The sequence below is a fragment of the Phaenicophaeus curvirostris genome, chromosome 20, assembly GCF_032191515.1.
Source record: "Phaenicophaeus curvirostris isolate KB17595 chromosome 20, BPBGC_Pcur_1.0, whole genome shotgun sequence".
Classification (NCBI taxonomy): Eukaryota; Metazoa; Chordata; class Aves; order Cuculiformes; family Cuculidae; genus Phaenicophaeus; species Phaenicophaeus curvirostris.
The window spans coordinates 11878743-11904253 of NC_091411.1; the positions used below are offsets into that span (position 1 = coordinate 11878743).

The window sequence follows — 25511 nt, forward strand, 5'->3', positions numbered from 1 at the left end:
TTAATTGATGTCAAGCTCTCTTTTCACTAGGTTCATCACTGTTCCATATATATTCTGACAAGTAACTGAAAATAAAAGCGTCTGTTTAAGCAAATCAGCAGGGGTAAAAACCCGAAACTTTTAAGATGTAAACTGTTTTATAAACATGTCAAGTTAAAGCAAAGTGCCTGCAACAGCGGGAGAGCCCTTCCAACCCCGCGTGCTGCGGTCATGGCACCCTCATGTTTCCTACGCTGCTCCAGACCTGCTCCAGACCCATAACCCATCGGGCACAGAAGAGGAGCTCCAACCGGATTGCTGCAGTGAAAGCTTGCAAGAAACCAGGGGTTCTGTGAGCAGAGGTCAGGCTTGAACTACCAGCCTTGCCCTGCAAGGGAGCTGGGAAACCCTGCATCAGCAGCTCACTCGCATTCCAAATGCGCATTGGATCTTCTGTTGAAAAATTATAACTCTATGAAGGCAGTAGGCAGAGGTTCAATAACACACTTTTATGAGGCCCTGTCCTGCTGCACCACTGAATCACAGACCCAGCTCCTCGCCATTTACACACAGGGGTGTCTCAATGTCTGACAGAAGCCAGTCGCTGTTTGCTTTCATCTCCACAGCCTTTTAAGAAGCACAGGGATGCCAGGGCCAACAGGACCAAACCAACCATGCAAAGCACGGGCCACGTCCTTCCAGCCACTACCGAACGCCTTTTGGGAAGGCTCTACAGTATCATGCAGATCCATATGGAAGCAAACCATTGACTCTGCTCATTACCATTTTATTCAATATACAACTACAGTAAGTCCTAAAAAATAAAGCCTGGGCTTCATTATTTGATAGTAATATTTTTCCTGTGTTCACACAGAAGCCTAACACCCAAAACAGGAAGGGAAAAAATCAGGTTAGAAATTTAGGGGGGTTTGGGTTTGATTTTTTTTCAAGGGTCTCTCTGCTCTGGGGTTATGGACAGTCATCGCTTGCAGCCTAGACTGGTAATTATAACTCCTAATTAGCAGGAGACATTCTTCCTCCGTGGCAGGCAAGCCTTGTTTCATTATCAGCCCTGTTGCTCTCCTTTTAAAAAAGTGGATTATAAAAAAAAACTTTTTAAAGAGGTAAATATAAAATAAAATGACAGAAATCGATACAAGCACAGGCCACAGTGAACTAAGGGTAACCCAACCTTACCAAGGAAAAGAAACCCAAATTATTTTACTTGGCTTGCCAGGATAAACATACTCAAGGTAACAGTTGTGGGACCACACGGCCATTGCATCTGTCACAACCAAAACCCAGGTACAGGACCCAGCAGTCCTAGCAGCACAGTGGTCCCCATGCCAGTTCCCTGCTCCAATTTCCAGTGCAATCCAAGAGATGGAAATTAAAGCTTGGGCTGTCTCCAGACGTCAGCAGTGAGACTGGTGAGGGTGATGCGCCCCAAACCAACCAACCACCCCAACCCCAGCAACTGCTCTTCTTGAAACCAACTGCAATCAGGCAACAAAAAGCCCATGTACAACCCACAGGTGGAAAACAGCAAAAGCTTAAACTACAGCTCAGTTATCTCCTCTCGCAGAAGCACATGGAGGGGTTTTATCTGCTGGGCAGCAAATGATGAAAAAATAGTCATCTAACTATGCTCTTGTCAGACACAAGAGAGGATTCCTATCAATTTACTTTCATGTATGCAAAGGACGAGGAAACTGTAAATCAGACAAGAATTTTTAGTTAGCAAGAAGAAGTCTAAGGCTCAGCCATCCCATATAACAGGCTGCTACTAAATGCATTAAATTATTTGTTGTTAATGTGAAGTCTGTATACTGCACAGAGGAAAATTCCTATTAATACTAGTTCAAAGCATACATTATTAATCTGTGCTTTTTTATTGTCTGAACTTTTACCCAGGCAAAGTGAGAATGAGATGTCCTTCCTTACTCACCTGCAAACCCTCCTTCACAAACAACAGCTACAGAACATTTTAGAACCACAGAGAAAAAAAAATATCAATAATTTCCATAAGTTATTACAGAATTTCTATAGGATCAAACTTTTATGTCAACCTCCCAACTCTAAATATTTTTCTGTGGCTTTTCGCCAAATCGACTAAAAGGGAAAATTCTAGAAGACAACATGACAGTTACTTTAAAACAAAAACCCCACACAAATACTCAGTTTTCTCCCCCAATATAATTGCAAGATTGAGCGCTGAGGGGCTGGGGTAGGTTCTTCCCGTCTGACAGTGTCACGCAGCGCGTTATGTTTCGGGCACCCACAAGCAGTGGTGCAGAGGCCCTTAGTGCTGTTTGTCCCCCATGCATCAGTGCCCTGCCAGTTGGCAAGGCCGAGCCAGGAAGCTGTCAATCCCAATCAGGGTTAGGCGATGCAGTCCTATTAAAGAAGTCTTGCTGGTTACGGGGCGTCCGCTGTTTCCAAAGCATGGGAAAAAAAAAAAAAAAGAAAAAAAAAGAGGGAAAAAAGGGCTCTGCTTTCCTTAGATTTGAGCTGGCAACTTTCACTGAGTAGAGTTTTCAAGGAGCTATGAATGAGCCTAACAAAGGAGTTCTGTGGCCAGTTTCTGGCTGAAATCCATGTCAACAGTTTTGAAGGTCACAGGTCACACTAACTAACATTTATTCCCAGCAGACCCTGCTCTAAACACAAGCTGTAAGTAGTACAAATTTGGAATTTTTCTGTAATCCCTTGAGATATTCCTGATCCTTCCACATGTTTCTGCTCAATTAAAAACAATTCTCACTTTGCACCACAAGAGAGGCCCCTGCTCAGAAATCTTATTCTGTCCCAAGAATAAATGGACAAAGACTGCAATCAAAGGGAAGGGAAGGGGGGAGGAGAGGAACTCACAACAAATCACAGCAAACCCCTCAAATAACTCCATACAGAATCACAGTCAGTTAGTTACATTTTCTGCCATCTGTCACAAACTATTATAGATTCATTTCTTTTTATCTCAGAAAGCGATCGGCGCAGAGCTCTGCTATTTTGGCCAAGAGGGATTTCCACACAAATGTTTCTGCATTTCACTTCAGAAGAATGATTTTCATTTTTGGGTACAAAAGCTGAATACCCAACGAAAACTTCAAATTGAATAAAGTTGAAATTAGAGGTGCACATAGTTACAGCACCTTCTTCAATTGCAAACTTTGCTCAATAAGTTTGTGCACCAAAGCAAAACTACATAAAGTTTTACCATTTCTTTCTTTAACAGAAGTCAGGACACAATAAAGATCTTTGACTTGCCCTGCTGCTCCTTCAAGCAGTTGGGAATAGGTGCTATAGCTCACAGTTTAACAGATAAAGCACAAATTTTACTAGTTAATAAGAAAAAAAAATGCAAGGTACCTATTGCAGGAATGAGGCAGCTCTTGTCCACCAAGTCTCATTACCTCAACTGATGAGGCACGCGCAAATCCCGAGTCTTTTTAGGCCCAGCCTGCCCAGTACCATACAGTGGCCCAGGGCTGTCAGAGCAGTAACCACCATCATCTCATCCACCTAACACCACCCACCTTCTCTTCTCAGGAAGGTTCTACCATCATTGCTGCAACCCTACTAGAAAGGAAGGGAGAAACCAGCACACAGGCAGCCCCCAAGGGATAACTGGCTGTGTATGGGCTGCCAGCATTTACCCAACACCTCCCAAAGCTCTTACAATATCTGGAAAAAAAAGAAATTTTGCAAATTAAAAACAGCATTAAATTTACCAAAATCACATTTGTGGAGAAACTGCAGTTAACAAGGCAATGTATTTATCTATATAGATGGGCAAGGACACCAACTTCTGACGGCCATGGCTTTTTTGGGTTTGCCTTGTACTGAAACAGAGAACTGCAATGGACATTCGGTCTAGCTTTCAAACTTCAGAACAGGTAAATCATATTTTACAAGCTTAGTGACATCCTGGAAAATGAATTTAAATACAATTTAAATATATAAAACGATTAACAGATGCAGTACTCTTTCCTACACCAAGCATCTAGGCTGGATTCAGAATTCAGTACTTCACACACCTGCTAAGTTTCTTCAGAAATGTTGAACTCGTTTAACAGGGCTACTCTCATGCAGTGTGACAGCATTGGGGGCTGGGTTGGGTTTTTTTAAACACATGTTTATTTCAGAGTGTTTTTCATGCAATTTTTCACATTACTGCCCTTGGAATCTTAAGTCAAAAAACCAAGGGACCATGAAGCAAGCAGTAACAGCAGGAATGTTACTTCAAAACCAGTCTGCTGAATGGTTTGAAGAGCATGATCATTATACTTGTCCTTAGACCTCCTTAATACAAAAGTTCAGTTAAATCGATACAAAAACATTATCTCTCAGTTAAACTGCTAAACCTGTTTTTTAAACTCAACTACACTATGCCGTGGGAGAGGTACACATTTATACACCAGGGTAACCTGGTACACATACGTGTGATTTTTTTATCTATCTATCTATATATACATATATATATATAAAATTAAAAAATACTATTCAAGTTGCATTTTATTGCACTACATAACCTGAGATCCTTACCCTGACTTACCCATTTAAGCCAGCTCATACACTTCAATACATCACCATACAGTCAATAATGCCACTGTTTTTCATTTAAAAGCAGTGTGCTTCATAAACATAAACCCCATTTTAAAGTTTAAATAGTCAGGATATAAAATAAACAGACATTCATGAAACAACTGGATCCCGTCTGTTTATAACCTGAAGAATTTCTCAAGCATCAGTGACTGCGTCCTTACATCGAATTCTGGAAATATTTCAGAAGACAAAAGATAAAAAACGTTTACTAAAAATAAACTTGTTAGTTTTATTATATAAACACTCTGCAATAAGGGTATCAAAAAAATTATTCAGGCTGACTTCACAACATTTTTTACATTCCTGAAGCAGAACTTTTCCTTCCTTCATGATTGCACAGAAAGCCAAAGTTATCAGGAGTCTGAGATTCTACAACACATATACCTCCGATAGACCAAAACCCCAGCTACAATGAAAACTGACAAGCACTTTTAAATCATGTCTGCGTACAAGATTGAGGTCTTTCTCTGATGGGAGGCAGAAGAAAGGAATTTCATGTTTCAATGTCTCTAGAATTTAGAATTTCCTACATTCAGCAGTCTCTTCCCAGATCTATGTATCCTGTCTTCACTTTCTGCACCCATCCTCTGACCATCAGGAACAGCACAAGTGGAAGAACCGTGCTAACAGTGATGTCAGAGTTGAGGTTTTTACCTCTGTCCCCTACAAGCAGACCACATACAGAAGTGATTGTTTGCTTAAGCTTTGAGAAACCAGACTGTAAAATTACTCTATCCTTTCACTGCAGTTAGTGATACTGATGGAAACTTGTTTAGCAACACTTTCCCCCCAGAAGAACATTGAAACCCATCAATGCCTGTGCCTCTGAAGAGTTCTAGGTCGCAGGAGTTGGCAAAAGAGGCAAACTCAGCTGAGCCACCGAACAGTGGAGTCCACAGAGCAACCAACAACCCAGCTTCTGGAGAATTTCATACAGCTAGAGCTGCTAGAAATCTGAAAAGATGAGTAAGCTGGTAAGGAGGTCTAACATTAAAACAATGAAGAAATGAAAAAAAAGAGCTTCAGCATTTAAAATTCTTAAGAAACAGAAAGCATCTGTAGGTTTTAAGAATATATGAAAGCAAAAAGAAAAATGTATACAGTTATTTTATTTCTTGTTGCTGAGATCACTTATATCAGTAGATCAGTTTGTTCATATTACCTTTCATACACTGCAATTAGAAGGAAATAGTAATCAAGAACCAGCTCTGAACCTCTTTGACACCTTCAGACACTCTTGCCCTAATGGAGGAACATACATAGAAGACCTTGAAAAGATGAGAAACAAGAGTATACAAATCCCAGAACACAAGTAGGGCATGTGCCTAATTGAGGACTTGGACATGAGGTCTCAGACGAGTGAGAAATGGCAGTTTTGATATGTCTTCTCCCGAACTCCTTTATTTTTTAATAGAAGACTACAGATCATTTAAATTCAGATCTATATTGCTTACCTACAAAATCCCAATGTCACATCTGATGCAGTTAGTTTAAAGCAAACCACTAGAAACAAAAAAATTATCTAATGTCTTAAAGCACATCCAATAGGATTTATTTTATTTCAGCCAAAACCTTGAAGTCCTTAAAGTCCTACAAATAAAAAAATCTTTGGGTGTGCAAGTTTTTCTAGGGTATTGCAATTGCCAAATCAGAGTTTGATGACTTAGACATTAGTTCTTAACTTCCAAAACATTCACCATTTGGAAAAGTAAACAATTAAAACATCCATTTTAGATTTTTCTAACACATTGCATTGTAGAAGGCAGTCCAGAATTCCCAGTTACCCAGGAGATTTTGATGTGCGGTACGAGAGCTTGTGGGCTGTGTTTTAATTCCTGTCACGGTTCAGAATCTCAGCCCCCCCAGCCCATCTGTGACACCCGTTTTGTGCTGTTGTCCGCCCTCTGCCGTCTGAACGGCACACAGTGGTCACCCTTGCTATCAGCCTTCCAGCACGGCCATCTCAGGATTAGCAAGAAATCAACTGAAGAAAAAAGGAAGCAGAGTGTGACGCAGCCCACAGGAGGAACAAACCTGAAAACTCTCTTGAAAGCCGACTGTGAAACAGTGCCGGTCAAACAGCCAAGAGCCCCTCTGGGAAACGGCGTTGCCTTTTGGTGGCCACGGGAGCTACAGCCTCGCGGGTAACTCCATTGCTGTTGAACTCCCAGCACTGCCCTACTGCACTCTGCAGCCCATGGAATCCCCTCTGGGTCACTTTAGAGCCCAGACCTCGACTCCCGGCAACCGAGAGCTGCCTCAGCATCACGCCTGCCTTCCAGGGCACCATGGCAAGTTTTTAAAGCACTGGCTGAGTGAAAAGAGTTTCCTTTTTCTTCTGTTGCTCTTCAATAACAAAACTAAAGGTGATGATTTCCCACCTCCAAACCATTTTACCATGGTCAGAGCCCTGAAGCCTGACTAATAAACACATGAATGTATGTCTAATAATAAAGAACACCACACAATTCTTACGTTATCACAGAGTACAGCAAGGAAAACTTGAAAATTGCTGTCCAACCTGTGACTTAAAAACAAACATATAAACATTCCTTTCATCCCTATTTGCTTTACTTTTGTAATTCTCACATTCTTTAGCATGTTTTGACCCGTCCATTTACCACACAGCATCCTTTAATTCATAAAGGACACTGAGAACACTCACATCAACAGTGGGTGCTGCAGTCCTGGGAAGAGAGTAAGTGAATCGTTATGATCTAAATTCTTCACTATCCTCCAAAACTTACATTTCCTTGCATTATTGATGAACTTCCATTTTTCTCATTAGTTCACAGGAGAAAGAAGTAGCAGGAAGGAAGCTGAGAGCCTCAATTCATCCACTGCTGTAACTGCACCGAAATCCTTTTTTTTTTTTTGGTTATGAGTCAAAGCAGAAGGCTTTTAACTACAACAGAACTCCTCCATTTCTTCTTGGCATTCACTCAACATAAGGGAGCTGACAGCAAAGAACTCTTATCCAGGAAAGATCAAGATGGGACTCACACTACTCTTTATTCAAATTTTCTTTTTAAACTGTGTTTCCCCTTTAGTTTGTCATTAATCAGGAGAAGTTACCTTATGTAACCAGACACTTCCCACATGAGAGTGAATCAGCATCCCAGCTGTACAGGGTACAGGGAAACAGCAAGGGAAATACCTCCCTGTCTCCAGCACTCGGCCGATATTGCTGGATTGCCATCGCTAATATAATATTTGAAATGTCTACTGGAGACAAGAAGGAAGGGAGATATAGCAAACACACCTCTCACATTGCCTCCCACACAATCAACTCAATTTTGGGAGATTTCACAGTAATTTCTCCTCATACTAAGCTTCTTCAACACAGGCCTGGTTAGCAGATCCCTGCCATCAGTGTAATGCTGGAGTACGAGGCAACAAACATTTGGTATCTTCACCAGTCTGGCGCCAGCACAAACAGCACAGACAATTCTCCAGAGGGTCATGTTCAGCAGCAGATACACAGAAGGTCCCTGTCACGTGCAATGCATGGTACCCGCAGGATGAAGACAAGTTCTTGTTCTCACACTGGATTCTCCCACATGAAAAGCAAACCAGCAGCAACCAAGAAAGATGTCTCCAATTGCTCCTAATGGAAACTGTCCTCACCTGTGACCACCTGAGCAATTGTTCGGTCACCTAGCTGGCTGTTCATAGTCAGCTCTGAGCCACCTTTGCCTGGGCCATTGCTCCAAAACATCCCATTTCTCTTGAACATACAAAAAGCAGGAAGCAAAAGACAGACCATCGTTACATCAGTTTCAACCAAGATAGCTGGATGCCATGGGAAAATCTTCAATCCATAGAACTTGTTAATGGCACTAATATATTGGTGGATATTAAAACTAACCTTACTTGCATCATTTCCTGCAGCAAATGTGAATAGAAAATTACAGGTTGCATCGCAGCATGAGGGGGGAGGTTGTCGAACACTGCTCTAACAGAGTCTCTTTGCCCAGCTTATGCGAAACACATTGCTTCCAACTTCCACTGACAATCTTTATTATGACAAACTTCACAAAACCCCCAACAGGAAAGAGTGAAGCTCACACACAGCAACTTGGAGGACGTGGACAGCATCAGTGACATTCTCTCAGTTACCAACAGATGCTTTGTTAATAAAACTTGCGTATACAAATGTCCACAAAATGTCTTAACAAGATCAGTTGTGACAGCTAAAGATAACAGCTGCCATCATGCTATGTCATATCAAATAACTGCACAGAGACTTGGTTTTCTTCCCCACATTTTAACTTGAGAACATTGACTACAAACAAATACAGTTATCTACAGAGGAACTCGAAGTGCAAGATATTTCGCATCAATTCTGCAGAAGAGCAGTGACTCTGAAGAGCAGATAGGAAAATAGTTTTGAACAGCTGGAAGTTATAATTGCAGTGTAACCCAAAGTCAAACACTTCTTCCTACAGTCAGCCAAAAGCCAAACCACAGACCTACCTTAATATACAGAAGCAGCTCTTGGCCCCAGAAGATAAGCGACAGAATCCAAACCTCTGTTTGCTGTCAATGTCTGTAAGCACAAATGTAAAGTTCTGCCCAACTTGGTTAACTGCATGGCTGAAAATAAAGAGAGCAGAGAGGAAAAAATTATTGCTGAGCTAATGCTGTATCAAAAGTATCCAGTCTAAGTCATTGAACCTGTAACATTTCCTCTTGCAGCAGAGGTTTTTCAAGAAATTAAATTTAAAAACATACACCCTCTAGAAACTGAGATGCGCTTGTTGCTCGGTGAGGGAGGAGGGCTTGGGGGGTTCACTTCCTAAGTGTCGGAGGACACTGAAAAAGTGGTTATGACAATCAACCACCACACTGCATGAACCAAACCCATGTTCTCTCATATACATACGTCATATACATAACACACAGCATTTAAATATTCTATAATTCACATCCATATTTTACCACTAATGCTCAAAATGGCAAGATAAGACCAAAATAAGGTGCTTCACATTTAAAGCACAGCACATTCTGAATGCTGTTTAACAAAATGAAAGACGTTCTTGAGATATTAGCACATTATAAAGTTAATGAAATGCTCACATACGGTGATGGTGGATTCCATACAATCCAAGCCCAATTCACCAGTTTGTAGAGATGCAGCTTTACTCTTCAACAGAAATTTTGACATTTAGTGGTGAAGTGGGACCAACAGAATTATTAAAGGTCTTTTCAGTCCAATTTTAGATCTGTTTGAGGCCTCATAATGACAGGAGATTAACACTTACTTCAGGTTACATTCTAGTTTATTGTGGATTTACCAAGAACTGAGAACACGGACTAGCATTTACACATGCGTCTTTACAAGTCAGCAACAGCAAAACCCATTTTAAATTCAAGACCATCTAACTAGCAGTTGCAAGCCCAAAAATGAGCAAATATTCTCTTCTATGATGCCAATATGATAAAAAAGTCTCTGTGGGAGATTATACACTCGATGCCTACAGGGAGAAAACAAATAAACAAACTTTCAGAAATAAAAGTTGCATCCAGATGGGAAAGATGTCACTGTCCAGCATAGAACGAAGAATCCTTCCATGAAGGACATCGAGAAACTGAAGCGTGTCCAGAAAAGAGCAACAAAGCTGGTGATGGGTTAGAGCACAAGCCTTATGAGGAGCAGCTGAAGGAGCTGGGGTTGTTTAGTCTGGAGAAAAGGAGACTTGAGAGAAGACCTCATAGCTCTCTACAACTGCCTGAAAGGAGGCTGTAGCAAGGTGGGGGTTGGTCTCTTCTCCCAGGTAGCCAGTGACAGGAGAAAATGGCCTTAAGATGCATCAGGGGTGATTTCTGTTGGATGTTAGGAGGAATTTTTTTACTGAAAGGCTTGCCAGGCATTGTAAGAGGCTTCTCAGGGAGGTGGTTGAGTCACCATCGCTCTAGGTGTTTAAAGATGAGCAGATTTCGTACTTGGGGACATGGTCTAGGGGCAAAATTAGCAGGGCTGGATTGATGGTTGGACTCAAACTTAAAGGTCTTTTCCAACTGAAGCCATTCTATGATTCTAAAACCATGCACTGCCAAAGATGAAAAAGTGCTCCAAATTCACAGTTGAACCAAAAGACAGACATTTAAAAGCATTTCAGTAGTCTGAGAATTAGACAGCGTAAGTACCATCATCCTACCGAATTCTAAATGTCAATAGAGCAACCACTTCCATAAACCGCACTGAGCTGCCCAGGGACATCGAACCCGCCCCCGAGTGGTGCTGTGTTTTATCTGGAAAGCTTGGATGTAACGTTACTATGGTGATTCTAGTATGGTGTTTTAAAGGGGGATTATATGCTTAATTTTAACAAGGTTAAGAGTAGAGTGCGTGTGAGAAATAGCATTCTAGCTGACAATTAAAATTATGGAGCAGAGAAAAAAAATCACACTTCCTCTGCAGCAGGGAGGAGCTTGTTTGTTAAACAACAGTAACAGGTCAGTAAGCACCTCCAAAGCAAAGCTAAACATTTGTGTATTTCTGTGATCTGCAGAAACAAAATATCTCTGATAGGTCTTACTGAAGTTTCAGTTGTCAGTTCTTCACATGGAAGGATAAACTTCCCTACACAAAATGCTTTTTCTAAGATTTTAACATCCGTGCTTAAGATTCATGGATCTATTTTCCAATGGGAAGATGGTCTGTTTCGAGTCCGATAAGACGGAAGTATCATAAAATGCAGCTCTAACTGAGCAGAGAGAACTTAGGGTTGGAAAGAAGGGGAGAGAGGAGTGATTTCTTCAAAATCCCCCACCTCTAGCTACATCTGACTAATGCAAATTAATCCTGATACTACATTGGACTGAGGGGAGTACTTCACTCCGGCAGCTGGAATTGATCCTGCAACCATAAGTGTAGAAAACTCACAGTCCACTGCCCAAAGGAAGGGGTATCAAGTTTCTGGTGATTTTTTGATCCTGATCAGCCTCAAAATCTTGGTGTCCTATCCTCATTCGAGTTCATGATCTGGCAGAGGCAAGAGGACATCTTCAGCTTTTGCTACCTCTTTAGCCAAACACGCCGCCTGAGAAGAGACACAGGTAGGCAAGGACTTGGGCCCTTCCTCACGACTTGTTAAAGAAATACCTCTGTTTAATGTTAGTTAAAGTCAGAAGAGCAAGACTCAACATAAGCACTGCTGAGCACACAACAGGAAGTTTCCAATGAAAGCCTGGCACAACTGAACAGACCAGAATGCAGCTACAGAAATTTAATTTCCTCAAAGGAAAGTCCCAACAAACAGGGTATAAACCAGGGACGTGACACTAGCAGGACCTGAAAACCTAAGTTCTTCGACTGATAATGCTATATTGGGCTCTGAGTTGGGGAAAGGAAAGGTCGTGTCTATTTTTCAGGGACTGTGCCTTGTTGATCATTTTTATCAGTATCTCTTAATCATAATTCATACGGATCACTTTTCCACATATCCTGAAAAGACATCCCACACAGAGTATTATTCCAACAGCAGGCATTATCCCATGTTCCTAAGTTACTTGATCAAGGAGCCAGCATCTCCACTGTTATATTAAGAATAATAATTGTAACACCTCTCAACATTGCCGAGCGATTCCAATTCCACAGCTGTCGCTGCTAACAACAAGGCAACCCAGCTGGCCAGGAACAGTACCTGAGCCTTCAGAAGGCCTGTACTGAAACTCCTGCAGTGTTTCTCTCCCTTTGTTTAGAAAGAACAAAATATATATTAAAAAACATGCTGAGGACTAAGGATTACAGTAACTGGAGTCCTAATCCAACATATTGCTTTTCAGGCACATACAGAGGGATAAAATCCCACTAGAGAGTGCTAGTCAACTCTGTAAGACACGGCTGTTAAGGCCCTTTCTGACACACAACTAAAGACAGCACTTCTCGCAGAAGCAATTTCCTCTCATCTTGAAAAAGTGTTTGCTGAGAAGACTGAGGGAGATACTAAAGCATTGTCTGAGGTTATTTCATTACGAGGCTACCTGCTCACTACTTTAAATAGCTTTATTTTAAATGCAGTACAAGGAATGTCTAGATGAATACTCAGTAATCGAATGACAGTTAATAGGGAAAGAAAAGATCAACTACTGCAAATCCGTCACTTGTCGAGTTCCAGAAATAGCCTCTAAGAACGGTTATTTGATTGGTTCTACACATAGAAGTAGCTAAAGGATGAACAACAGCTTGCACGTAGGATGCACTGTATTTCTCTCTTTATCACGGTCACATTAAATTCATTGGCATCTGGTGACCCAAGACTGCTTGTCTTCTGGCTGTAACTGGCAGGTTAATTCCCACACACAGTTCAAAGCTAAGTCAAATCTACCTCAGAGAGGACTACACCAAGTATTTATTTATATATTTTTATATATATATACACACACACACATGCATAGGTGTGAGTGTATTTTTACATCAAGAAGAGCACGAGCACACATCTCTCTCTCAGTTGCTGTGTCCTTAACTTGGGATGCCCTCTGGACTATTGAAAGGCCATGCTTAATTTTAAATTATTATGTATGCTATGGGTTACAATCTCTCCTTTATGGCTTGCAGTCTTTTCAGCGACAGTCTGTGATATTCAAACAAGCAATCCAGAAACGGGAATCACTTTCCATTATGTTCTCATTTGCACCCCATATGGGGTTTCAGTGTTCTTATCTTTCAAACTGTTATGCTGCTGGGGAAAAACAAAAAACAACAAAACAAACAAACCCCCGAGGTACAATAAACCTACATTCAGTAAGCATAAATATTTCTAGTAGAAACACGTCTGTAAGAAAAATAAATGTAAGTACTTCCCCACTCTCTCTCTCCTTAGGAAAGGCAAAGGACCATCAGCAACCAGTGATTCCAAATTGTAAGAGTATTTGTGGCTTTTAAAGGTCATCTGAGTCAACAAGCAGTGGTTAAACAGCTCATGTTGACAGCCCAGGATATTCAAGCTCTCTTTCTACGCAGGAATTGGGTACAGCAGAGGCACTGGCAATAGGAGCCGTCTCCAGCAGTGCCCCACCAACAGCTCTCAACTCAGACCTGCAGGAACCACCTGGAGGGTGGAAAGACCACACCGTCTGCAGGATCCACTCAAGCTTTCAGCTTTCTCCAGTCCCAGATTACTGCATCAGAGGACAGAGCGTAGTGGATTTATTATGTACACTCCTATCTCCAGAGCAGCACAGTGAGATTTCATCTCCAGTCACAGAACCCAGTGACCAGTATTTCCAGACAACTCAGAGTCACCGGCCACCCTGCAGGTAGCGGAGGTGGAAAAACAAATATAAAAAATGGAACAGCAGCTCCAACAAGTAGTGATGTTAGAAATGGAAGTTGATTTATAAAGAAAATCTATTTCTACTGTAAATATCACAGATTCCACTGAAATGATAAAAAGATTTCTAGCAGTTTAATCCCAGTTAAGGTTGATTTCATCAATCAAAACAACTGCATGCATTAGCTGGCTTAAGCCAAGCGACCCCAGCCAACTCAGCAGTGCTTGGAGATGGCAACAGCAGTGGTGCTTCCTTTCAAAATTTCAATGCTTGCTCTTTTCAGGGAAAAAATCAAAAATAACTCAAAGGGGAAAAAAAGAAAGAAAACAAACTAAAAAAATGAAAGAGTTCCAAAGTTTTCTAAATTACAAGAATTAAATGTTCTCAGTTCCTGCTAAATCCACTGTAACTTACAATTTACCCCCCAAAATCAGAAGCCACATTAAGGAACCACCAAGTAACGCACCAGCATTCCGAAGAGACTGAGGCCTTTAAATGTAAAGCACCTTATTCTCTCCACACTTTGGCAATTAAGAAATAATGTACAAATTCACAGAAAGCTTTGATATTAATATGCATATTTGGCAATTACCACTCAAGTATTTTCACACCCAGGTATTATGCAGAAGCAGAGCAAAATGCGCTTTTGCCGTTGCCACAGAGCAGCTCAAACTTTTAAAATGGTTTTCTTTTTTTTTTTTTTTGATGGTGCCCATAAAAACCCCAGGAAAAAGTGATTCTAAGACTGTAATTTGCACTTGGGTGCTTTAAATCACAGTCAAGCAGACAGAACATGAAGAATGGTATGGTTTTTATTTTCTACAGTGGTTTTATTGACAAGCTTATTTTCTTGTAAAGTTTGAAAGGCTAACACTACCTGTCCACATAGAACGGGAAACAAAACTTGGTCAAAGTCTGCAGAACTTCCTGTGGAGAGAAAAAGAGATAATTTATACATCTATTGGGACCAATAAATCTAATATTAACCACATCACACAATTTCACAACTTTGCCCTGAAGAAATAAGAGACAGATGAAGAAATATGGGCTTTATCAATTACATGGAAGGAGTACCAGGCAGTCAATCATGTGAAATAATAAACATGATCAAACTTCATTAAAAATGAAAAATTAATCAAGATTCACACATGGGCAGGCAGCAGGAGCCATCCAGCAATTCTCCCAGGAGCAGGAGGAGGTTGAGTTGTTGAGTGTTAACACCTCTCTAGGGACAATCTCTACCCTGACCATATGGATCATAGTGAATAACACCAAACCACATGGGTTTGGCCTGGCAGGACCACTTCTGCTGGCACAGCTTTTGACTGTTACCTAGGAACAGAGGTCTGGGGGATTAGAGAACACTTCCTAACATCAGCAAGATAAATAACAAAAGATAAAGCCAATAGGTCTCAGAGCAGGAATGTTTAACTTTGCCTACTGCTATTAGAAAGAAAATCCGAGTGTTGAAAGACCGATTAAAATAGTGTGTATTAAAATCAACACAAATTGTGTAACCTACAAACCATTTTCTAAACGTTGTAAAACAGCATCACAGACAAACTTTTAAGATTAGCCTTTGCATGCTCACAAACAAAAAGCATGAATAAGAAAACTGAAAACACGATCTGCAGAGAAATTAATCATTTGCAACTTTATGACTTTAAACCAATACAGTCATTAGAGAGGCAAAAACATAAATGTGCTACTCCCAAACCAGTTGTGTTCATAGACAAAAGCAATCTATTCACATCCTATTGTTCCATAACATTCAAAATTTGGACTCTATAATTCAGAACTACTCAGTTTGCAGACCTTTACTACCAGCCAATTCACTGCTCATTCTCCTTCAGACTTAAATATTTCAGGACCTGAAATGCAAACTGCATTTCTGCTTTCACTGAAACAAGGTAACCCTGCCTAAACAACAAACCCTCAGATAAATTCCACACTTTTCTGATCCATAGCAATAAATTACCATCAATGACTAAATTGATGCTTTCCGCTTCATTTATTTCTAAAACCAATCCCATCATTCAACAAATAAACTGCATCAATCTAATAACCTATTCAACGAAGCAGAAAACATATTGACTCCCTGCAAGAACATGTTCCTCCTACATTATTCAAAGAAGCACACCCCCCATTCTCCGCAATGGTTTCAGGCTCAACTGCTCAGACTCTTCTTTGGAGGGTTCTTGACAACCAAAAATGTGGCAAGTTCTTAAGATTTCAGGCAGAAACAGCTATGGAAACTTTGATTTCTTGACAGTTTATTGATAGATTATTTAACACCCTGCTGTTTTTAAAGAACAAGATCAGAACTATTGAGCAATGCCAGGTAAAGCAGATGAGCTCTCCCTTCACCTGCAGCAGGAAAGTGGGAAGGGAGCTACGCAGGCGTCTGAGTAAACTCTGCAGAAATAGAGCGTTTTATACAAAATAATGCCTTGAAAGTCAAGGCCTCATTGATGGGATTGGGATCATCCTTGTGCAGATTCTCATCAACTTCCATGGGGATCAACTGGCTGTTGAAGAGGTCTGATTGCTTACACACAACCCCTACATCTAGGCAAACATAAACAATTACACAGTTGTCTTTACCCACAAGTGAAACTTCAACGCAGAACAGGTTAAAAAAAACCAAAACACACGCAACAAAAACCCAAAATAACAAAACAAAACCAGAATTTTAAGACAATCAAAATTATAATCACACGAGAGTAAACTGCCCACATTTTTACTGGACTTATCAATACAAATTGTCCTCAAAATAACGACTATACAGTTACTATTTAGAAAAAAAGCCATGTAGCTGCTATGCAGAATTCTGAAGTAAAACAGTAAGGCAGTGTTAAAAGATAGCAAATCATCAGCCACCTCAAAATGGCAGAATATATTCTTTCTATTATTTTGATGATTTAAATAATTGCTATGACTGCAAGCCAAAACATTCACATAGTAAAACACTTCAGCATTGTGTTACTGTAGCGCTCAGAACTTACTTTGCACTCGTTTTGTGATATTTAGTTTCCTAAACACAGAAACTGAAATTTTCACTTAAAGAGGCAATATATTGAATTCATACCAATATACATTGCCTTGTCTTTTATAATGTTATTGATGTGGCTTTTATAATGTTATTGGACATAATCTGTGCCTCGTTATACAGATACTTATCTGCCTTGATTTACAACTTGGAAGTTGAGATGAATGCAGGATAACCAGAGCTGGGTTTTTAAATTTTAACTATTAGGAAAAAAAAAATCAATTATAGAATTAGCTTTTAATAAGCAAACCTGCTGATCTTTTGCATGTAATACAATTACTGGAGAACTATTCAATTTGTGCTTAAGTTGCAAGCTCGTTACTATAAATGTAATGCTCCCCCCCTGTTTAAATACTGCTCAGTTGGAAAGATCAGCAACGCCTACATAATCCACAACTCCCTACAAGACCCCTTGCGCTGTGTGGTTACTTACAGCCTACAGAAATCACCCTCTTTTTATGATTTCTAACCAAAAGCATCACAAAGCCAAGCCCAGAATCCCTCCACGTGAGCATCTTGGAGTCCTTGCCATGCTTTTACCTGACAGGACACACAGAGGCAGTACTAGAGCCTGTTGTCTTGTTTTATTCCCCTAGGCCTATTTTCTTAAAGAAAAACCTACGTAAATGCCTCTAAAGCAAAGCATCCTAAAAAGAAGAAAAGAAAAAGCCCTGCCAACACAGGACACAGCTGAAAAGCATAAATGACCCAGGAGCTGAAACCAGCGTCTCCAGGGTATCACATGCCAGTTTTCTGGATCAATCCCCAAGTTTATATTTTCAAAAATCTTTTTACATGCAGTTTGATTTTTAACATTTTAATGAGCAAAAAGTGCATCCCTAGCAGGCAGTCACCCCCGTTAAAGTGCAGGGCATGAACTGCGTCCCTGGGGGGACTGAGCCCAGCCGCGCCACCGGCAGCTTCAGGACGTCCACCACCTGGCCCCGGGGCCCAGGGTGCCAGCGCTTTTCATAATCAAAACACTGCTGACATTATAAACCCCACAAGGGCTTTCTAAAATCCTTCCCAATCAATAACACCAGTACATAACTTATCAGAGACAACACAAAGCTCATTGATTAAGTTTGGTTTCAGTAGCAAAGTTTTCAAAATAAATGAGGCAGGAATACAGCGCTCAGCCCTTGTGTGTCACAGCGCAATTTATGGGGGTGAGGCCGTCCCCAACAGGATTTCACACATGCACCCCCCGCCAGAGATACTGGAAAGGCATGGGGAAAGCAAGGCTGTGAAACACACACAATGCACACTTGGCTTATGGCCCGAATTATCTAGAGATTGAGATGAAACAGTAAAGAAAGCTCAGCAGTGCTGAAAAATGTTGCATATTATCTTGTGAAATTACTGTGCAAGCTGTACCTTAACCCAAGTCTTTTTTTATTTTCAAACCTTTCACCTATGCTCCTATTTCCAAGTGAATGGAGCAATTTCAGAGCCTCTCAAATCTGCAGGATCACTTTATTTCTCTTGTTCCAATGGACCATCAGTAACGAATGCCCCACGCTGCAGCTACAGTTAAACCAAACTCCACTGATAAACTGAGATGCAAACCAAGGGTCCAATGCAAGACCGGGAAGCTGTTGTGAACAACCTACTCTGAGAACAACACAATGCAACAGACAAAGGGAAACAAGAGATCAAGGTAGAAGTTGGAGAGAAAAAAAATTGAAACACAGTTTTACCAGTGAAAAATGATGAATCATTAAGGCAGGACACCCGAATATTCATGTGAGTCACAGAAGGGAAACAATACACCACAAACCCAACAGGCTGGGGAACCTGCAACTGGAAGCCTATTGGGAAATCTGAGGAAAACAAGATGAAGAGACCACCCAGAGGACAGACAAGACCTTCAGCTGTGGATCATGGGAGGGGGATGGGGGTGCACACAACCCACAAACCCCACAGCCTGATTTCATTTTTCCAGGGGACAATTCAAACATTATGAGAGAATGGAGCATTGCAAATCAGAACAGTCTTCCATGGAAAGAAGAGCAGAGTCGGTGATGAAAAAGATAAATGCCGTTTTGTTTCCTTGACATTAAACCACAGGTGAAGTACAGGTGAGGTGGCTGTAAGCAAAACGTTAAACAGAGAGAGCAGAAATACAGTTTTCATCTTCTCCAGCTTGAAATACCATCTGAATCCAGGAAATAAACATGAAATCCATCATCTTCGCATGGAGGGACACCAATAGAGCTTCAAGAACACATCAACAGTGTGATAAAGGAAGGAAGAGATGATACTGGAGAGCAGGGAGGGTTAAGAGGAGAACAGCGACAGCCGGCCTTACGGGATCAAGAGAAGTCAGGACAGGTAGCAGGATCCCGACCTGACCAGCAAGCAACTACCGATTATTCTATTTCTGCTTCGACACAGCAGAAATACATTAGCACAACACAGGAGTGCCATGACAGGAACTGAAGCAAAATATTATCTGATCACTTTGAACTTGGGGTTATACATCAATCTACCTTACTGCCCCCAAACTGTAACTTGCTCTTATATTTAATTCATCTCTCTGAATAATTTTAAGGTAACAGCAGCTACTGACAAGGGGTGGGGAAGGGCAGCCACATTTCTAAATGTTATTTGAATAATAAAAACATGACAAGAAAAGGCCAGCTGAAAAAATTCCACCCCTTACTCGAACACACCTACGAGTAACAACAGGGATCAGCACATCTTCTTTTCTGAAAATTTAAAGTTCCATTTGCATTTATTATTAGTCTCAGCTTATATTATCCTACATCAAATTTTCCTGAAATGCTTATCACAGACTATTCACATCAATTACTAAATGCAATGTAAGTATATAGTTAAAAGTCAGGAGAAGCATTCAAAATCAAGCAGAATTATAAACTAATTCTCACATTAACAAGAAATGATCCTGCGCACAGAGGCCTGTGTCACACAGCCACAGCAAAAAGCTGAGAGTTTCCAAGATGATGAAGCAGACAAAGCAAAGAACAGTAAATTTAAAAGCAAGATTTCTCTCAATTTTTTACTTTCTACCCCCCCAAAAAATCAGCAGCAGAACCTTTATGTAGTTTTACCTCTTACTTTTTTATTCTACTAGTATTCCAATACAACTTATAGCATGATTTTATCCATTTGCTTAGCGCTCTAAAAATCCGTGAGCCCTTTCTGAGCAATTCTAAAGCTGGAATTGGGGGGTGGGGGCGGTCTTTTACGAAAGTTCCTGTGTGAGGGTCAGCAGGGGAATGGTACCAGTATGAAATAGCATCGTTTCACTGACGGTAACCAATGCTTCTCATGAAAATGCTGGTTTTTACAAACAAACAAAAACTCCAATGCACAAACCTGGTAGCAGGAAGAGCACGAGATAAACAACATTTCCTAAGCATATTGAGACCTGCTATCATTTAAATATTTTAAACGCACAAAATATGTGCACAGATGGGCAACTTCTCTACTTGCATTACTAAAAACATATTTCAAGACAAAGCTCAAAATCCCTGAATTTTTTAAACCTAATTGTGACTCTGTTTCCTAGAATTCACACCCCAAGGCCAAAGCTTTCCTGCCACCAGTCCTTCAAATCTGATTTGGCCATTACACGGGAGGAGGCTCCCAGCCTCCCTGAGGTCTCACTCCTTTTACAGCACACGCAAACCCAGTAGATAATGGGCCTATGCTGAATTCGCTGCTCTGCACAGCTTCTCCTGGGACACAGGCCTAGCAGATGTGATAAAAACTGTGTCAGAGAAGTAGCTCTAGTTTTTGCCTTAATGACAACTTCAACCTCCCAACTAACAGAACAAAAAAATAGAAACGAATATTACTTTTTTCCAGTAGCAAGAAAAAAAAACAATCTGGAGGTGAAGCTGAACTAAGTATTTCAGCAGTTTTTCAAAGAGATTTCCTCAAATGTCTTTAAAACCCCTTCAATAAAAAGAGAAATTAGTTTTATTCTAAGACAAATGGATTTTAGCTACCATGATATAAAAATATACCTGCAGCTGCTGTGGTAAGAATCATCAAATCACTAAGAAATGAAATATTATATGAGCAAGTATAAAAAAAAAATCTGGTCCAAACCTGTGCATAAACAGTGATCAACTGCTAATGATAAGAAGTGTTAGTATCAGAGAGCAGAATATGAATTGAATTACATATATTTTAAACATTCAGTAACTAAAAATGAGGAATATTTTCACTTCCCCACTTAGGAAAAATGAAGTGAGAAGCATTAGCTGTGAAAAGCTAATCGCATCCTTCTTGCACTGTAAGTCAACTGCACGGGTACAGTGCATCAAAACCAGGGCTTTAAAGACACACCGTGGTTACCGTTTGTTAAATATTATAATTCTGGCTTAAGATGACTGGCCCTTTTAGCCGTTGCCTGAAACGCTCTATTCAGCCAGGACTGCATACCCACTTAATCAGCAATCATTGTTCGACCAGGCAGGACTTTGTTGTCAAGACAAGCGCTGAAACCTTTAAAAAATTTCAGAACTGGCATAAGAAAAAGTGATCTTTGTCAAACAAGGACAAATTTATGCAAATCTTTTATAAACATTCACAAACATTTATTTAGCTTTTGAAATGTTGGCCTCATTTGAGAGCATGAAAATGAGGGGGAAGTGGGACGATGCAAAGGACAGCTTAGAGGCTGGAACACTACATAAATATTCAGAAGGAAGATTATAGGATTCATGTTCGGCTGTCTTAGGTTTCTCCAAAGTCCACATAGAATACCAAAGAACAAAACTAACGAGAAGTAGAGCAGATGTTAGACAATGCAGCAGCCCTCTTTTCCACACTCACTTGGCTATACTTCGATGCTTTCATTTTTTCTTTCAATATGGTTAGGTCATTCAAGGATTCTCCTATAGACCCTGTATTGTGGCTACCAAGCTATAAGCTGGACCTCTGTCAGCCTTCCAAAAGTTCCCAATGAAAAGGCATTATGCAAATTCCACCTCTCTTACTCTCTTTCAGGAAAAAAGCCTCCAGTATGCAGTCATTGGAGTATTGGAAGTCCCAGCCTTCATTTCTGTATGGTTGTGTTTGCCTTAGGGCCATGCTGCTTGTTTTGACAGTGGATCCCCCCAGATAGTTGGGATTAGTCGAGCTTGTTTAGATAAACTTGAAATCAAGGCCTTCTCTAGGTAGACAGCTAGATGTAGCTACTGAGTTTCCAGCTGCCTTCCTCTTTCATCCCAAAACAACCGCAGATTCACAGCAGAGATCACAGCCACAGGCTATGTCACATACATAAGTACAAAATTAAAGGCTGCTAAAAGAACCCTTTGTAAGTCTTAGTGCTAAAATAAGGAATCTGTACTGCATAGTTTAAACAAATTATTCAAGAAGCACCAATAAAGGTCTGCAAGGGAGGGTTAACAAGACGTGTTCACAAAAGAAATACCCTGTTTACGCAAATGGGCAAGAACGTGCTTTGTTAATCACCGCTGCACCATCCACTGTCCAGCCCCTTTAAAAATATATGCAAGTAAATACTCTAAAACAGTGTCTGAATAAACAGAATATCTGAAAGTCAGCGCTGTTCATCAAACACAGATGCTATGATCATAGGAAATTGTTATTAACACACTATTCCAATTAGATTTACAGTCTCCTTCACAAGATTGGGCCAGGTTTGATTTCTACTGTAATCAGGTAATGCAAACCACAGGAATTCATCCATGCAAACACAACACATTGAAAGAGAAGGGCCAGAGCTCCAACTCTAAATCTAAAAGCAAAAACCACATTACACCTTAATAAACCTGCATTGTAGTCAAGCCCCAACAGGAGATTCATTTTTCAGGGAGCAGAAAACAAAAACCAAACAGTTTGGGCTTTTAAAGTTCGCAGTCTTTTCTAGCTGGCTGCAAATCTCCACATATACTTCTGTAGTACCCAGGCACAACAGACATGAAACCAAATCAAAGGAAAAAATAATGGCTAATAAGTATAAAAAACCATCAAAAAACCCCAAAGGAAACAAATAAACAAAAAAAGAAGAAACTTTCAATGTTGGAAACAGTTTAAACAAAGACCATAGCAGAACTCTATGGTGCAGAAGCAAAGGTGACCATTAGCCACCATCGGCTTCTCTGCCTTGGTGCAGAGGACGACACCAGTATCACCTTTCTGCCATTTCCATAGTGCAGAAATTCTGCCATCCCTTACTGTAAAATTAAGTCATTTCACTGACAAGATCTTTTATAGAAATTCAAAGCACTAAAAAGTGTGAAAGAATAGCATTAGAGTCCAATTTCTTCCTGCACTGGTTACCAAAGAGAATATTAGAGCATAGACTGAATTCCATTAGTCACTCCAGATCATAAATTCTCCATTAGTTACATCCTGTGCAGGAAATAAGCCACAGACAGGGCATCCTGACCAACAACTGACCAAAACACATAATTCCTGAGAAGGAAAGAGAAAAACACTTTATTCGTGTTTGTGCTTAACAGAAAACAGTAGAACACAGAATTGTCACCTAAAAATTAACCGTGACTGCCAGGAGAAATGCCAGGGATACACCAAACACTGCACTCCCAAACACCAGAAACCAACAGCATTCATGGATTTGCCTTCCCACAACAGGCTTCTCATGGCTGTGAGCAAGATCCTCCTTGCAGTGGGAGAGAGGAACACAGAGCAGTGGCAGAGCTGTACAGCCAGGCACTAACGAAGTGACTGAACCCTGCTACACAGGTATGAGCTACTTTGTGCAGCCAAGGAAACATAACACAACGGAGCAACCATCCCAAAGGGGGCAACAGCTGACCAAGTTTTAAAATACCTGCTTGTCAGACCTGCACTCACATCACACCCACGTGAGACTTGTGAGGAGAAGGAAAGAGAAATGAGGATACATGATTGGGACACCGATGCCTTCAGGGAAAGAACTTTCCTCACATCAAACTTGGCAAAGATGAGATGGAGTTGGCGATCACCTCAGATAACTGAAGGTTATAAAAGGATACAGCTTCCCAAATTTATAAGTATTTTCACGGCTTTTAGATTTCCAAACACAGGAATATGCTAAAGAGACCAATGATCAAGAACCTGAGTGCTATAAAAACATTCAGTAGCCATGGAAGCGGTTTTTACTTGAAGAGAACACAGCTGGTAAGTACAAAGATGACTGAACTTAGAAACTTAACTTTTCCAAGTGTGAAGCTAAGAACTTTGGACTTCTCTAGGTTAACACAGAATAATTTCCAGCTCCTATCTACAATACACTACCAGTTAAATGCTGCTGCCCAGACATGCGAAAACTTGAGTATAAGACTATCAATTAATCTCACCTATCAATCACAAACAAATCCCTTCTTTCTGTCTACTTTCCAAGCATTCCTTTAAAAAATAAATTAGAAAAAGAACAAAGACAAATGCATGCAAAACAATTTGGGAAATTCAATCAATGCATAATGCAGTCTAAATGCTTTACACTACACGTTTGTGAAATTATTCAAAAGTTACACTGAGGCAAATAGCAAATATGCCAATGCAGAACTCCTGAGGATGGACGTGAGAAAATACAGTACCAGGATATTTTGATATGTGAAAATCTCAGCATGCCAGTTACACACACACACTGACGAACTGGTTTTCTTTCAAAGCTAAGGTAGTAAAGCAGTAAAAAATATATCCCTTCCACACCGTGCACTCTGCTGTTTTGCTGTGTTACAGTAACCTGGAGTTCAGCACAGTTGCCCTCTAGTGCTCACACGATCCCTGGCATTCTAACACCTCTTGTGTGGCACTCTCGACAGGGCACCCAGCCCTGCAACCCAGTCTGCAGAGGGCACAGGGCCTTGGTCACCATGAGATGACTACAACTGAATACTGGTTATTGCCAAAGTAACAAATCAATATCTGACTCCATGGAGAAGCAACATTTGAATATGAAATCCCTCTCCTCAAAAGAGTGGATAGATTATGTGATCGTAGAGTCCATCACGTGGGGGTGCAAGGCGTGGAGCACATAAGAAGTCATGTCTACTTTAAAGTATGTATCACACATAGCAAGACACTCTGGTTAAGGAAACCAAAGCTATATTTCCATCCACATCGCCCCATATATGAACTCTAGGAAGTCCCTCTGCTGTCAAGAATAAGTCATGGAAATCTCCTGTCACCTTGGGAATCAACACAAAGGGACAGCAATCTCCTAGAATTCCCTTTCATGTCCTTAACATGCACCAGCACCTGGCTACAAGAGCTCCAGACGATCCATTTAAATAACAAAGCACAAGCTGTTTTGTCTGGTGTGATGCTCTTTACATGCCACAGGATGCTCTGCGAATCAAAAAATATACTTTCATTTCCCGCTTCCTTTTTGTCTTTACAGCACATACAGTGAGCCCTCAGCTTCTTCATTGCACGTTTTTAACGTGTTTATACGCTGGGGTGCGAGCAGACAAGTTGCAAGAGCAGGAATCTAAGAACAGTTTCCTTCTTGCCTACACCCACCATATTGTGATGGGCTTGACTTCTATCTTATTTTTAAACAACACAAAGATACTTCCTACATATTACAAGTTTGTGAACAACATTAACTGACCTATAGCACTGGCACAGAATTGAATGGTTAGGA

General features: G+C 40.6%; 1 protein-coding gene across 10 annotated transcripts in view; it reads right to left on the bottom strand.

The window, feature by feature from the left end:
* DENND1A (DENN domain containing 1A) overlaps nucleotides 1-25511 on the bottom strand; it is a 175661-nt gene that overhangs the window by 115871 nt on the left and 34279 nt on the right. For all 10 annotated transcript variants that reach the window (XM_069873541.1, XM_069873537.1, XM_069873540.1 and 7 more), the window contains exons 4-5: nucleotides 14741-14790; nucleotides 9061-9180 (exon numbers count right to left, since the gene is read on the bottom strand). In XM_069873541.1, the coding sequence (XP_069729642.1) occupies nucleotides 9061-9180; nucleotides 14741-14790 (170 nt within the window). The remainder of the gene's footprint in view (nucleotides 1-9060; nucleotides 9181-14740; nucleotides 14791-25511) is intronic.